Source organism: Protopterus annectens, chromosome 4.part0 (genome assembly GCF_019279795.1).
Source record: "Protopterus annectens isolate FY-2018-M chromosome 4.part0, PAN1.0, whole genome shotgun sequence".
NCBI lineage: Eukaryota > Metazoa > Chordata > Ceratodontiformes > Protopteridae > Protopterus > Protopterus annectens.
This window is the reverse complement of record NC_056733.1, coordinates 122,814,330-122,829,861: the sequence shown is the minus strand read 5'-3', so window position 1 is coordinate 122,829,861 and position 15,532 is coordinate 122,814,330. Positions and strand designations below refer to the sequence as shown.

At 38.3% G+C, this 15,532-nt stretch overlaps 1 protein-coding gene across 1 annotated transcript in view; it reads right to left on the bottom strand.

Annotated features, from left to right (window-relative positions):
• Nucleotides 1-15,532, bottom strand: part of LOC122799221 (autocrine proliferation repressor protein A-like) — a 660,522-nt gene that overhangs the window by 34,423 nt on the left and 610,567 nt on the right. Inside the window, exon 12 of the mRNA XM_044068140.1 lies at nucleotides 8,711-8,776. Coding sequence (XP_043924075.1) covers nucleotides 8,711-8,776 — 66 coding nt within the window. The remainder of the gene's footprint in view (nucleotides 1-8,710; nucleotides 8,777-15,532) is intronic.

Below are 15,532 nucleotides of genomic sequence, written 5' to 3'. Positions count from 1 at the left end.
GCTGCACACGATTCACTCATTGCAACATTGACTACCTAGATGGCAAACTTACAGTACTCTCTACTGACGTACTGGCGATTATATCATCCACCATGAATGCTGGGGTTATTCTAGTTACCCAAGCTGTCTCTTTGAGGTTGTGACAAGCTACATACTGTTCCACTTCTGTTGCATCCAGTGGATGTATATGACATACAGACTTTAATAACAGTTCACCTTCTACCTGCTTTATAGTAATAGCTCTACCTTTGCACTTACTTGACTGTTTCAGCTTGCAACACCAATACTTCCTATCTTTGATTGTCTTTTCTAGACTATAGATATACCCATTCACATGTAACATAGCTTTGTTTTTCTGTGATGTAACACTTGGATAAACTTTACCTAGTGTACCTGGCACTACTGGAGGAGTGCTGGCCATTGTCAAATTGACACATAAAATGCACACAAACTACGTGTTACTCACTGTATTTATTGCCATCATAGCAAGTACACAAATCATATACTATTTTATATTATAATATGTCACTATTCTATTGGCACACATACTAACATTATACATTGTATGGTTATGTTATTTACCTACATATTTCTTATTTTGTTTTGTTTCATGCACTTGCATGATCATGTTGCGTTTCACGTCAGAAACGTAAGTTGGCCAACTATGACTTTTTGGTATTTTTACTTTTGAACATTTACACATTCGAACAAGTTGTAGTTCGAGATTTCTGTGTCGGCCTTTACGTATTCGACTAGTTTAACGTTCAATATGCTGATACAGACCCGTGTAACGATACAGACAGATAGAGCATTGCTCAGATGTGGTGTTGCTGCTGGAAGTCATAAAACCATAAAACCATTCCACTCTTCCTACAGGAGCTGCAACTTATTCTCTAGTGCAGACACTGTGTCTCTGGCTTCCTTCAAAACTGTGGGATAATACCTTTATGGCTTACCCCATAAAAGTATTTAATTTCAGATATATTTTAAAGTCAGGTGGATTAGCCTCTTCTCTTCCAGTATATGCTTCTACAATGTATACATTTAATTCATTTGCAATAATACATGTACATTTCTTTTCCTTCCAGAAGGGCACACTGTTGACACATTTTAATAACAAGCAATCCTCACAAATACATTTTCAGCACAAGCATCTGTACAAATCAGTTTGATATACAAATGACATATAATTATTTACAAAGTTCCAGCTAGCTGTGCTGGCATAAGTTATACATCCACTGCCCTACTTCTCCTGGGATGGCTGGCAGTACCTCCTATTGTCACAAAGGTAAAAATCGTTTGTCATATTGTTGATGCATTTGAACATTGAAACTTGCTTGGTTACAGGTGTTGCAATTTACTATGAGGATATGTGAATCTCAGAGAAGAACGAAAAGGTGAAGTTGATGGTTTTTTCTTCATGTTTTCCCTTTTCTCTGACTTTGTGCACCCTTTGTATATTTAAAATTGTTAGATGCGGGGGTAGAGACCCACATTGAGGGGGTTGTGCAGGACTATTATTTTGCAGTCTTTTATTCTGTTTTGTAAAGCAGTGTTTTAATACTGCAAACAAATGTGAACTAGATGATTAAGTTACAATATTCTGCATCTCAACTAAGAGGAGAAACAATTATCGGTAGCAAATCCCTAGAACACCTTTCACCATTGCATATTAGGTTCCAGTTCCTTTGATAACAACTCTCCTCCTCCCACATAACACAAATACTTGCGAGAGATGCAGCTATTTAGCCAAACTGGAGGCTGAGCTCTCTCAACTCAGGACTGGCAAGACCAGACAGGAGGAGAAGGCAACTACACACACCACAAAACCAGTCTCACATAAAGCTATCACAACAATGAGTCAAACACATAAACACACAAATTCATACTCGGAGGCTCTGAGCAAAAATTTACCTAAATAGCAGAGGCCTCCAAAGCAGACATCCAGGCAACTGCCACCTCATGACACACCACAGGCAACACATAAACCACAAAATCAGTGTGCAAAGCAGTCACAGCCCTTAAGGCCAAATACAACACCAAACATACTTGTCATAGGTGACTCCATAGTCAGACACACTGACGTCCCACTCACCAGGCTGAACAAGGAGAGAGTCACAGTAAGCTGCCTATCGGGCGCGAGAATCCGCCACATAACACAAGCACTCGGGTCACTCCACAGCAAGTACAAATATGACACAGTCATTGTCCATGCTGGTGTGAACGACCTGAGACATACCTCCCTGGACTACATGAAAAGAGACATAGAGGAGCTCTCTGATTATGTAGCCCAGGCAGGTATGACCCTGACCCTAAGCAGTATCCTTCCTTCACCAAGAATGATGCCACAACATAGAGACAAGATGATCAGCTTTAACAATTGGCTTAATTTCTGGTGTCATTCAAAGGGGATCCAGTGTCTGTCTGCCTGGGATGACATGCTTGACAAGCCACACTGCTTCATGAGGATAGCTTGCACCTGTCACCCTGGGATTCCGGATATTGGCTAAGGCTCTTGCCACCCCATAGTGCCTTTTAGGCAAGGCTCAAATTCTAAACCTACCACCCTAGAAAACAAAAATGGGAAGAAACTAAGGGTAATGCTGCTGAATGCCAGAAGTCTAAATCTCAAAATGCACGCTCTCGAGGCCCTTCTCAGTATGGAGAACATCGATGTCTGTGCTGTGACTGAAACCTGGTTCAAGGCTCCTGAGAGCACCCCGGCACTATCAGGTTTTACCTCATATCATGCGTTCCGTCCCCAAAACCCGGACCACACCACAAAAGGAGGGGGTGTATCCATATTCATCAAGGATACCCACACCTCCAGGTTGGTGGCAACGCACGAAGCATCGGAAACCATCCGGGTGCAATTAACCATAGGCAAAACTGCTCTACAATTTGTAGCATGCTACAGGCCACCCTCTCAAACGCAGGAACCCCACACAGCCTTCCTGAAGACACTGGAGGGTATAAATGTATCTCCAAACACCATTATATTGGGTGACTTCAACTACCCGAATATAGACTGGGAACATTACTCAAGCCCCAACTTTCTAGCCCAAAGGTTCCTGGAGTTCATAAATTCAAATGCCATGGAACAACTAGTCACCGTTCCCACAAGAGGAGAAAATATACTAGATCTCATCATCACAAACATGGGGACAAAATGCTCCACACCGGAAGTATATCCCTCATTGGTGAGATCAGATCACAAACTTATCTCACTGGAAATCCACATCCCGCCCCCCCCCCAAACAAAAAAGACCACAGTGAAGAACTTCTCTAAAACAAACTTCACACTACTCCAGACTGGTGTGGTATCCTTCAAGGCCCCGAGCCAGTGGAAACCACAACCCAAGCTGCGGAAGCCCTTACAAATGCCTTCTACGAACACCTCCAGGACTGCATGGATCAGGCAATCCCTAATAAAACCAAGACTCTTTCCACTAAGGGCAAACGTCCAGTCTGGTGGACCCCAGCCATAAACAAACTTTACAATAAGAGGAGAAAGCTGTTACATGATAGAGCAAAATCCATAAAAGAGAAGACACCCTTGATCATTATTAGTAAAAAATATGAGCACTCATAAAATCATCCAAGGCCAAATTTGAGAGAAAAATTGCAATAGATTCAAAAGACAATCATAAGGCCTTCTTCAGCTATGTTAGAAACCTGGGTGGAAACTCCCAGATATGCGCAGAATTAGTCCAAAATGATACAAAAATCACTGAACCCACAGACATTGCCAACATACTGGCAGACAGGTTCAGTGCAAACTTCACCCCCCTCTCCCCCCCCAAAAGGAGAGATAACTATCCCAGTGGAGTGTAGCCTCCCAGACATCTCTAATGCGCAGGTGAAAGCTGCTCTCTCTAAAGCTAAAAACTCAGCATCAATGGGACTGGATGGTGTCCCCAGCTGTGTGCTACACGAACTCAACGAGGAACTAAACCCACATATAAGGCAGCTGTTTAATCTTAGCCTTACCACAGGATACGTGCCCAAGGAGTGGCATACGGCAACTGTGGTCCCACTCCACAAAGGCGGTACCTCTACGGACCCTGGAAATTACTGCCCCATAAGCTTAACAAGCCTGGTCTGCAAAGCTATGGAGAGGATCATAATGGAACTCATAAACAAAGACATAGGGGACTTGCAGACATTGGACCCGACCCAGTTTGGCTTTGTCAAGGGCAGATCACGCCTTTTGAACTTGGTCGACTTCTTCGAAACAGTCACCAAGGCCATTGATGAGGGAAAGGCAGTCCATACAGCCTACCTAGACCTCGCAAAAGCTTTCGACACAATACCCCACTCGGGTATTATAGAGAAACTTACCAGCTTAAATGTAAACCCATATGTCACAAGATGGGTTGCAAACTGGCTAAAGGACAGAACCCACAGGGTTAGAGTTGCTGGCGCCATGTCAGACTCCAAGCCGGTCACAAGTGGGGTCCCACAGGGCTCAGTCCTTGGCCCCCTGTTGTTCGGCATCTACTTCTCAGAAGTACAGGCAAACATAGGGGGACTATGGCTGACAAAGTTTGCAGATGACTGCAAACTGGGCCATAGTGGAAAGTACATCGGACACAGATATCCTTCAGAGGGTCTCACGGAGACTGATAACTGGTGCCAGAGCCATGGCCTGAAGTTAAATGCCAAAAATGTATAGTCATACCCTTTGGGAAAAACAAGGTAACCCCAAGCTACCATATAGGTGGCAATCCATTAAGCACAGAAGAGGTTATCAGGGACCTGGGGACCCAGGTTGACAGTGGCCTTTCTTTTGGCACTCACATTGCTAAAGTGGTTAGAAAGACCTTCTACATTGCCCACCTGATCATGAAGGGATTCACATCCAGATCAAGTGAGGTCATTGTTCCCCTGTACTCTTCACTTATCAGACCAATGATCGAGTACAATGCCCCATTCGGGATGTATCTCACCCGACACCTGCAGCAATTGGAGAGACCCCAAAAGTTCCTCACCAAAAGGATAAAGGGACTCCAAAATCTGTCATATGCTGCCAGACTGAAGAAACTCCAACTCTATTCAGTCGCATACCGCCTGCTCAGAGGTGACCTGTGCCTGACATACAAGGCCATATCCAACTCGGAATGAATGGACATGCTCCACCTCAAAAAATCCAAATCTACCAGATCCACAAGCGACTTAAACCTTAGCACGGATATAAATAGGACATGCTGGAGGGATAGATTTGTCACCCAGAGACTCACTATGCTGTGGAATAAAATCCCAGTCCATGTGAGGCAGAGCACCTCGCTGGCTCTGTTCAAGAGAAATCTTGACCGGTGGATGGGAGATCGTAGGTTTACCCCGGGAATCATCTCTGTGTCACTGCTGGACAGAGGCACAACAAACTAATGGGCACAGTATTTTTTAACATAAGGGGTGGCGTAAGCCACAAAACTTTGGGCTAGGCTTATAAATGCCTTAGGGCAGATAGCCTAGTATAAACCTATGAACCTATGAACCTATGAACTGCCAGCTACTGATGATCCACAGTAGACCTTCATTCTGCAAGAACCGAGGCATTAAGATGGAAGGTGTTATATTTTTAGTTTTATATGAAGATGAAATATTGTTAAGTGCTGCTACTATTGGATCAAATGGTAATGTATAACTTTCTTCTCTGAACACTTCAAAACAGTGTTTTTTATGCTGGAATACTGGAAACAATCAGCAAAAATGTTCAGTTCTGACAAAGGAGCTAATTATATAAAGTGAGGAGAGAAACTCGTTTTATGGTGCAAAAGTGGCCTTTCACTTGTATGTGAGAAACTGATGTGCTCTTGAGCATGACACAGTCAAGGGAAATGCCTTTGAAATTTGATATTTTTTTTTTTATTTTACTTTATAGTGTTTTATTTTATTTTATGTAAGGTGGACATATACTGAATTTGGCAAAATACATGATGCAGTAACAATATAACTTATCAGTATTTTCATTCTGAGTCCAAGGCAGCATTTTTGTGATGTTACTTCACAAAAACAAAGACAGAATGTTTGCATTATGGCAGTCACCTCAGCAAAAAATAAATAATAAGTAAATAAGTAAGTAAATACATAAACAAACCTCCTTTGTAGGTACAAACACTACATTTTTGCCTGAACCTGGAATGGGATAGGAATCTATTGTCATTAGAAGTTTTGAAGAAACTACTACACTGTACATTTTGGGAGAGAATACAACCCCCAGTAATGAGATGGCAGTTGCAAAATTAAATGCAGCATCATAAATGGTACTTTTTATCAGTTTCTTCTCAGAAATATTTTGTATGTTTATGGTGCTTTTACGGATACAAGTAGTAAATATTATTATAGGTGATGTAGAAGATTTTTTAAAGCAAAAATGTTTACTTTTAGAGGGGAAAAAACACTAAACTTTAGTGTGGTTCTTAAAATGGCAGCTACTATGTAACAACAAACTCAAACAGAAAATACTGAAAACCAGTAGCTACAAGGAACTGTCTGTATAACAACTACTGTAATATAAATTCATCTCCTTCAAAACTGCTGGGCACAGATTTTGAGTATTTTCATTGTATAACCCAACCACATAACCCGTGGCAAATATTGCATTTAATTTTCTTCAGAATTTAACTACATTACACTTATTGATTCATCCAAAGGTGATTTTGCATAATCAGTGCAAAGTGAAATCTTTGAAAAGAATTTTAGAAAGACAATTCATGAAGCAGGACCCCAGAGACACTATGCTGAAAAGATACAATCAAAATAGTAAATGTCAATTTCATTAAAAATCTATAGAAATCTCTTGAAATGTCTATTCGTTTAGAAATGTATGCTATGATTTTATTTGTTTCATTGTGTGTTTACTGCTGTGGACTGAAGGCAGGTGTTCAGTTCTAGGGAGGAAAGAGTTTTGTAACTTAAACTGCAAGTGGATGGGTAAATGGAGTGGGTAGGTTTTAGATATAGTGATAGACTATTTTATTCATTTTAGGTGACATGATGAGAAGAACAGTTTTTTTTTTTTTTTTTTTTTTTATTTCAAGAGTGAAATACTCATAAACTGAGACTTTATAGTGTTCACACCCAGGTGCTTAAGCCCAGTGATCATCCCCAGAATCCTAAACAAACAATGGGTGCTAGATGTGAAATGCACAACTATTTGAGAACCTATTAATTAAACAACATTTGTGGTTTAGAGCCAGGCCAGTTTTATTTATTTTAAAGATCAGGAACTGGTGAAATGGATACTTGCTAGTGTCCACATATGCGGGACTTAACATAGAAGGATTGTGCTTTTTGTTCTCTATATTCTGGCTTAATATGTGGGGACACTTTTCAATTATTACACTAAAAACACACTTGTAGCTCATAAACAGGAAGTTTTCTTTAGCATTAGCATGTCACTAAAAAAAGAAAACTGGGCACTCAGTACAGTTAGATCTGTGTGTCTAGGAGTCATGTACTGTGTTACCGTAGGGTCCATCAGTCAACCATGGTTAACCATAACTGATAAAGAGGGTGGCTGCCCTTGGTGCAAGCTATTAGGTGGTGTGATCCAACCAAGGTTATGTCTGGATGGCATTTTATTCATTTCCTTTAACAGCCACAGTTATGTTGCTGTTTAAATCTGTGAAATGAATGTTGTAATTCTGAACCACAGCGTAAAACTTCAATAAAAAATTAAAAAAATATATTTTTTGTTCTTCAGCAGTAATTTCTTGGGGGCACCAGCCCATACTGGGAATTGCCCTAAATGTCAATTTAGCTAGCTACTACTTCTTCTCAAATCAAGGGACTGCTGCATATTGTGATTACACTTAACAGAAGAATTTGATACTGGTGGCTTAAGCATCACCAATGTCAATGTCATTTGGTGGGTATTAGGTCAGAATACACAAAGTGTGGGTAGTTTTTATAATTATTACATTTTCAGTATCAATGAACTGCATTTGCTGCTGAAGGAAGAAGGCTGCTCTCTTAGTTGCAGTAAAGGACTAACACTAACAGACTGAGCAACAGTCACAGTCTGTGCTAAAATGTGTTGTAGGTGAAGGGTATAAATGTGTGAAGAGATCACGCTATCACCCAAATAAGATGAAATATAATATTATACCCAAACGATACCCTCATTCCCTTTTTATATTACTGACAATAAAGAGGGATACTGTGCTCCATCACCACTGGCATCTTTAGATGCCAAAAACACACGAACACAGTTGAGTAAAAAGCAGAACACCTTTATCCAACACAAAGCTTTCGGGACAACTCCCTTTTTCAATGATTAACTTAATCTTTAGATGCCAGTCAGTAAAATAAACAAAGGGACTAAAGACAAAAAAATACCAAGCATTGTTTGTGTTTGTGTGTGTGTCTGTGGGGGGAGGTGGAGGTGGGTGATACCAACCTGACCACTGGTGACCAAACTAGTGTACTGTTTGAGCTTATATACAGTTCAATACAAATACAACAGCTTCTCCATCCCAATTAAGAGAGCTAGCATTTATAAGTCCCATAAATCTTATGTGTCAAAAAATGTGACCTTTATTTTTTCCAGCTTAAAAAGGAACATAAAGACAGTACTACATCCCCATCTGTCAGACAAGAATATCACTAATATAAAATGTTCCAAATCCAGCCAAATAATAGTGTCATAGCCAGACTCACTCATATCAGTGTTTGCACTTAAGGAAATAACTAACTGTAACATTACCTGAATGAAGAAGGCAAGCCAACCATCTTTAGGTTTCTCGAATTCTTTCTTGTATATACCAAAACTCTGTAAGTTGGTTGGTGACATAAAGAGACAAATAAGAACATTTAAATGCAAATCATAAGTAGTCTTGTTCACATTTTTAAACATTCTAAATACAGAAATTATAGAACACCTTAAATGCCGACATATTGTTCTGATCTGATTTTACTCAGTAATTAGAGTTCAGCAAACCATCACATCATACATCATGAATGTCTATGGAGCCAAAACATCAGGGACACTAAGGACAAATGGAAATATAGGAGCATCCCTAGAGAGAAGCTGATGGTCAGCCTGAGGACGTGCAAAAGGGGACAAGACATTATTTAAAAATGGATGAAAGAAAAAAATGTATGAAAGAACAGTGTTTTATTGAAGAAGACCCACTGACCCTAATAAGTGATCTGAACAATGAAATAGATGCCAATCTTACATCAAGGTTAAACAAGTTGTTAGCATCAAAAACATCATAGTGGAAATCACATTTTAATTATATTTATATTTTATTATTGAGTATGGTAGTGATGATACCATTTATGTAATGATCTTTTACAGTGGTTGATAGGATGACATTTAAATATTTCAGAAAGTAGGCTGACATTTTGATATTCCAAAGAATAGAACGGAAAAAACATGAACTGATTAAAAATACAAACAAAAAGTCATGATTAGATACTGGTTATTAGGTAATTTATCTACACATTCTGGCTGGAAATGTGACTTATACTCTAGCAACTGAACCTTGTGAAAAGCTACAAATTCCACAAAAGTCCTAAAACTTCAATGTCATAATGTCTTTGTACAAAAGATAGTTAAGCAATTTTAAATTAAAATATTTAATTTTCCACAAATGTGATCCAGTTTGTTGTAGAGAGTAATACGAGTTATCATAAACAAATAAAATATTTTGAGAGCTAAGGTTATATTTTTGAATACCATCATTTAAAATATCATACTTACTAGTTTACACAGTGAAAACATCCTCACTGCCTGATGCACCAGTATTATTTTTCTCATAAACTGGCCCAAATCCTCATATTCACTGGCATATTTCTAATATCTTAATAATTGTCTTCTTTTGCATATAGTGATGAGTGACTACTTTTACATAAACTCTAGATAATATAGAAGAAATAGAGGATTATGATTGGGTCTCTGATCATAACTGGATTATTATGTGTTCGAGACATAGATGCCAAGAAATTTACCTCAAGAGCGAAGCATCCATGTTGAGAACACATAATAAAGGCTTTGATCAGAGACCTGATCAAAATTCTTTGTTGTGTGTGAAGCTTTATCTGCTCCATATATTACTAGTTACAGAAAAATTAGCTTTGAAAGCCAGTAAAGCAATTATTGAGCACTATTAAAACACAAAACACCATGAAGTCTAGTAGTAAACAAAAAAAAACAGGTCACCAGCAACGAAAACCTTTATTAACAAGTAAAATTAAGCGCTTTTGTCAACAAATGTCAGAGTCTTCTTCAGAATAAAGTTCAGGTACACAAATACTCCTTTTATCCCTCTAATAAAAGCCATACCCCCTAGTTAATTGAAAGCATGTGATACTTAAAATCTCAGATATTTGAGTCCAAACTAATCCACGTATCTGTTAAAACATTATTATTCCTACACAGGAATAATCCACGTATCTGTTAAAACATTATTATTCCTATACAGGAATAATCCACGTATAATCCACATATCTTTTAAAATATTATTATTCTTACACAGGAATAATAATGTAAGAATAATAATGTTTTAAGAGATACATGGATTCATTTGGAAATCAAATATCTAAGATTTTAAGTATTGCATGTTTTCAATTAACTAGGGTGTGTAGCTTTTTATTAGAGGGATAAAAGGAGTATTTGTGTACCTGAACTTTATTCTGAAGAAGTCTCTGACATTTGTAGACAAACACAGTTAATTTTACTAGTTAATAAAGGTTTTTGCTGCTGTTGACCCTTTTTTTGTTTTACTTACTGAGCACTGTCATATAGACAGTAGCAGACCCACCAACTTAAAGGAAAACTCCACCTTCTTCTACAGTTTAACTCAACTCTTAGGTTGCTTTTCTCCCCCACAGTTTGATTCCAGTACTATGTTGGTACCTGAAACCTGCTTGTACTTTGTAAATCTTTCATTTTCTCACTTTGGTATCAAAGGATGGGAAAGACCACCCACTTTTTTTTTTTTTTTTTTTTTTAAGGTTAACTTCTCACATAAGTTGCAGAGGAATTTGTCTGCACTTGTATGACATACCACAGACACAGAAAATTTTGTAATCGGGAGCTTAGGCTGCTGTAAACAAGGCAGAGAGGTGTGAAATTGTTTTCCATTGTCTTTATTGCAGGAAGGAAAAGAACTTACACTGATTCACAGATGCTTCCAACATAGCCATGCTTTTCATAGCAAAACAGAGCAATTTGATCAACTAATGGTTCAAAGGCAGTTGTCACCTCTTTTGAGAAATTTACATAAACAGCATCACAGTATTGAAATGCTAAGCTTTAAACTTTAAATGTTTGTTGTTTATACTACTTTACATTTTAAGATTACTTGAATGTATTATTAAAGATGTATGTGACTTTTACAGAAAAGTCTGAAAATATTTTTCTTATAACTCTTGTACAGTATCAGCACAGTTACCAAAGTGTAGGGGGAGGGGCTGTCAATTCATCTTGGAGTATAAAAATATACTTTGAACAAAGGCCTGCAATTTAGCAACTGTCTTGGCTGCAGCTGTATAATTCCTTAGTACATTATAAAATAACCCCTGAGACACACACAACTGAGGGCCATGCAAGAAATAAAAGAGTCAGTCCTGTTACAGACAGTATATAAGATGACAGTGATAGATACTAATCCTATTATATGTCTAAGGCATGGGAATACACCACAACTTCCTTTTGGCTAGCATGACTCATATAAAGCAGACTTGAAATGGATTATGGGAAAGAGAAAGGTTTGAAGTAAAATAAGATAACATTAATATGTCAACCTCCATTGAATGCCATTTTGCAGAAAACTTATTAAAATTCTATATGAACCAGTCAGGGTGATTTTATGGTGTTAAAATAACTGAGAAAACAGAGATAGAGCGAAAAAAAAAATTATTTGGTTCTAAGGTGGAGTTTTCCTTTAAGAATGGTGTGAGTGTGTGGGGGGTGGAGACAAATGAAACAAATCACAGAGAGTTTTTTAAATATTGCACTAATTCACTTAAAAAGTTAATGTAACAACAGGATAAGCATTTTCTGAACAATAAGAATAGTGAAACCATATTTCTGGCATTTTTCCTTGACTGTCATCCTTACTGGAAGAGCAAAATACTCTAGGATAGTTGCGAGGCAAGGAGACTTCCTAGCACAATACCCAATTGTAGAAGCACTTAAAGGGTGTGTAACAATTATTGCACATTCCGCTGAGCGATGTTACGATCAGGTCTCATGCTGGAGAAGTGCTTTACAAGTTTTTTTTTTCTGATATTGGAGCATAATCATGATGTTTCATGCACTGCATAAAAAAATTAACACCAACATAAAAAAAAAATCTAAATAACAAAATGCTGAGTTCTGGCTGTTTACAAAGGAACAGCTATGTGAAGTATGATATCGAATGATGAAGAAAACAGAGAGCGATGAAACAAATAGGCTGTGCAGTACCAAATAACTAGGGAGGAGCAGGTTAGGTTACATCCTTCACAGCAGGAAAAGAGGATTTATTAGGCAGCAGTAATCTGTTTGCCATTGAAGAGTCTTAATAGAAAGAAGAAATCAAAGGACTATAATGGAGAACAAAGATGATTCCTATGACTGATTTTACATTTCTTTTTTAGCCATTTTCCTGCATTTCAACATATCATATTTGACTCCATGTTCTTTTGTTGCTGTATAAAGCTTAAAGAAAAAGTCACCTTAAAAATAACCAGTGCCAAAACGTATGTACAGTTCTAAATGTATAGTGTTGTTTTGTTTTTGAGAATGGTGTCTGCTATGAAACATTGTGATACGGGTCTGATGTTGTTATGGCAATCTCATGACTAGAATTTTATCTAAAGAAAGTTTATAGGTCTCCGTGTTCATGTTTTTACTAGAATCCATTCTCTGATTACCATCTTAACCATTTCAGGGTTGTGGAGAGCTGGAGTATACCCTTATAGTCATATGGGTGCAAGGTAGAGGTGCTGATCATGAACAGGGTACAAACCCTCACAGCAGGCAAACACTCACTCACTTACTCTCACATGACGCATACACATGTACCAGTGAAGGAATGTCAATTACCTATGGTACATCTTTGGGATGTTAGAGAAAACCTGAGTACCCTGCAAAAACCCACTGAACCACAGGTAGGATGTGTAGTCTCCACACAGACAATACCCCTGCTTTGAACTGAACTGTAGGAACAAGTGTCGTGAGGCAGCAATTCTGACAGTTAAGTAACTGTCCTAACCACCTCTTGCTTCATGTAATACTAATTTATGCTGAGCCTAAATTCAACAAGTACACATCACAATGAATTCAGAATTGTATAATGCTGTGAATTTCCTTCTGTACTGAATACATACCTCTCAATGACTTATGCACAGTGCTAGGATTTCAGAAGCCTCCCAGATTTACCTTTATTCCTCTCAGATTTTACTGATCTTCATAAAAATCAGGCTAGGTTATAAGCACTAAACTAAGTCTGTGCGACGAATCCCTATCACTAACTAAATAGGGCTTAGTACAGGAAGAACTGCTATATAAAAAATAAGAAAGTGCTCCTTTTTCTGATCTCTGCTATGATTTTTAAATGTCAGCACTCTAATTTTTATTCCTCAGAGGCTGAGCTGCATAACTAACCACCAGGAGATATTTAACAGAATGTTTCTTTTGTACTTAACCAGTAAGGCGATGTCTAATTCTGAAACCATTAAGCAACCCACAGTCACAGTTATATATATGTTGTGCAGCCTCAACAATAAGTAAGCTCCAAGACAATACCCAGAAATATTTCTCATCTGTAGAAACCAGGCTCAAAGAATCCAACCTCCTACTCAACCCCAAGAAAACTAAGTTAATGCTTTTTTACCTTAAAAAGTTGCCGGTATCAAAAGTAATTTTTTACCATAAAGTCAAAGAATACTGTCATTGAAACTGTACATCACAGTAAACTTCTAGGCATTATAATCGATGACAATCTCAAATATGACCAACATATACTGTACACCATAAAATCTACATACCAGAAACCAGGCTCTCTTTATAGGATCGATGAATTCCTTACAGATACTGCAAGAAAATCTCTAACCATCTTCTTACTGCCAACTCTCTTATATGCCAATCCTATCCTAACAAACTTAAAAATACTCAATGAAAGAAACTTGCCTCCTGCTGCATTAAAATAGCTAAATTTGCCACCAATCTCCCTCATAGGACCCGCCATTGTCAAAGCTTATAGCAATTAAACTGTCCTGAACTGCACAACTACCTAACATATTCACAACTAACTCCAGCAGACAAACTCATTCATCATCCAGAAAGATGCCCTGCACCATACCTCTTGACCTCTTCACCCAAGAAATCTGGACAAAGCCTTATATAATGGGGGGGACAAAGGCCCAAAAATAGGGACATATTTTAAATATTGCTCCTATAAACTTAGGAAATAGCTAGAATAATAGGGTTTGTGTTAAAATGTATTTTCTAAAGGATATGAAGACTGAAACTCAAATGTGTGGCATTATTTAGTGATTTCATTTCTCAGTTCATCCCAGTGATTTGCCAGAAAACCACAAATTTTATGAGGATCACACTGAAATTTTGAGGCAAAAATCTGGACATTCTGCGAAAATCTGTACAGCTGAGAGGTATGCCATGCACTACAAAACTTATTACTACCCTACTGTCCAGCAAAGGACCTCCATTCTAGTAACAAGTTCTTCCTACTAACAAATAAGTCAAATGTTGCAGAAGACTCACTCTGCTCCCAACATGTTGCTAAACTCTGGAATAGTATCCCCACACAAAGAAAACTCTCCAACAACTGAGTTAAGGCTTTGTGCTCACCATACGATAATCTCCTTTAACAGAATACTCTCAACCTCTCACTGAAATGACAAAACTATTTTTTATACATAACTGCTGCCTATACAATCCACTAAGATGCACATCGGCCTTCTCTTTAGTAACTTCTAACACTGAAAAATCTTTAAATGTAACTACTGTATGTATATAAATGTAAATAGAAATGTAATTACTCTGTGTTTAACTGGAACTAATTATAATGCAATGAAAACAAATGGAGCTGTACTCCCTAGGCCTATGCTGAAAATGGATATTATCCAGTCAGACTTTCCTGGTAAACAAAGACAAATAAATAAATAATAAATATATATCAGAGCAGCTGAAAGAATGCAATGCTTGGACAGACTCAAAAGAGTATGAGACTTCTTCTGTGGGCATCATTGGTATTCCCATTTTCCTATTTCTTTTTAATTCCCAAATTACTCACTCTGACATTCAGGAAAATTAACTACAAGCAAAGACAGTATCCGACCCCGGGGCATGGCGGGGGCTGATGCTGCGGGCAGTAACACTCCCCTCTAGAGAGGGGAGCCACCTTCTGTGTGGCCTTCCCGGCTGACTCAGAGATGGTTGCATCGCACTGCCACAGAGGAAGTGCATCCAATGGCTGCCAGAGTGCCCGGGGATGGTCCCACACCTCCCAGAGGGTTAAATCCTCTGGGCAGACTGTGTGGACCCCACCTGTTTACGTCTGAATGGTTTCAC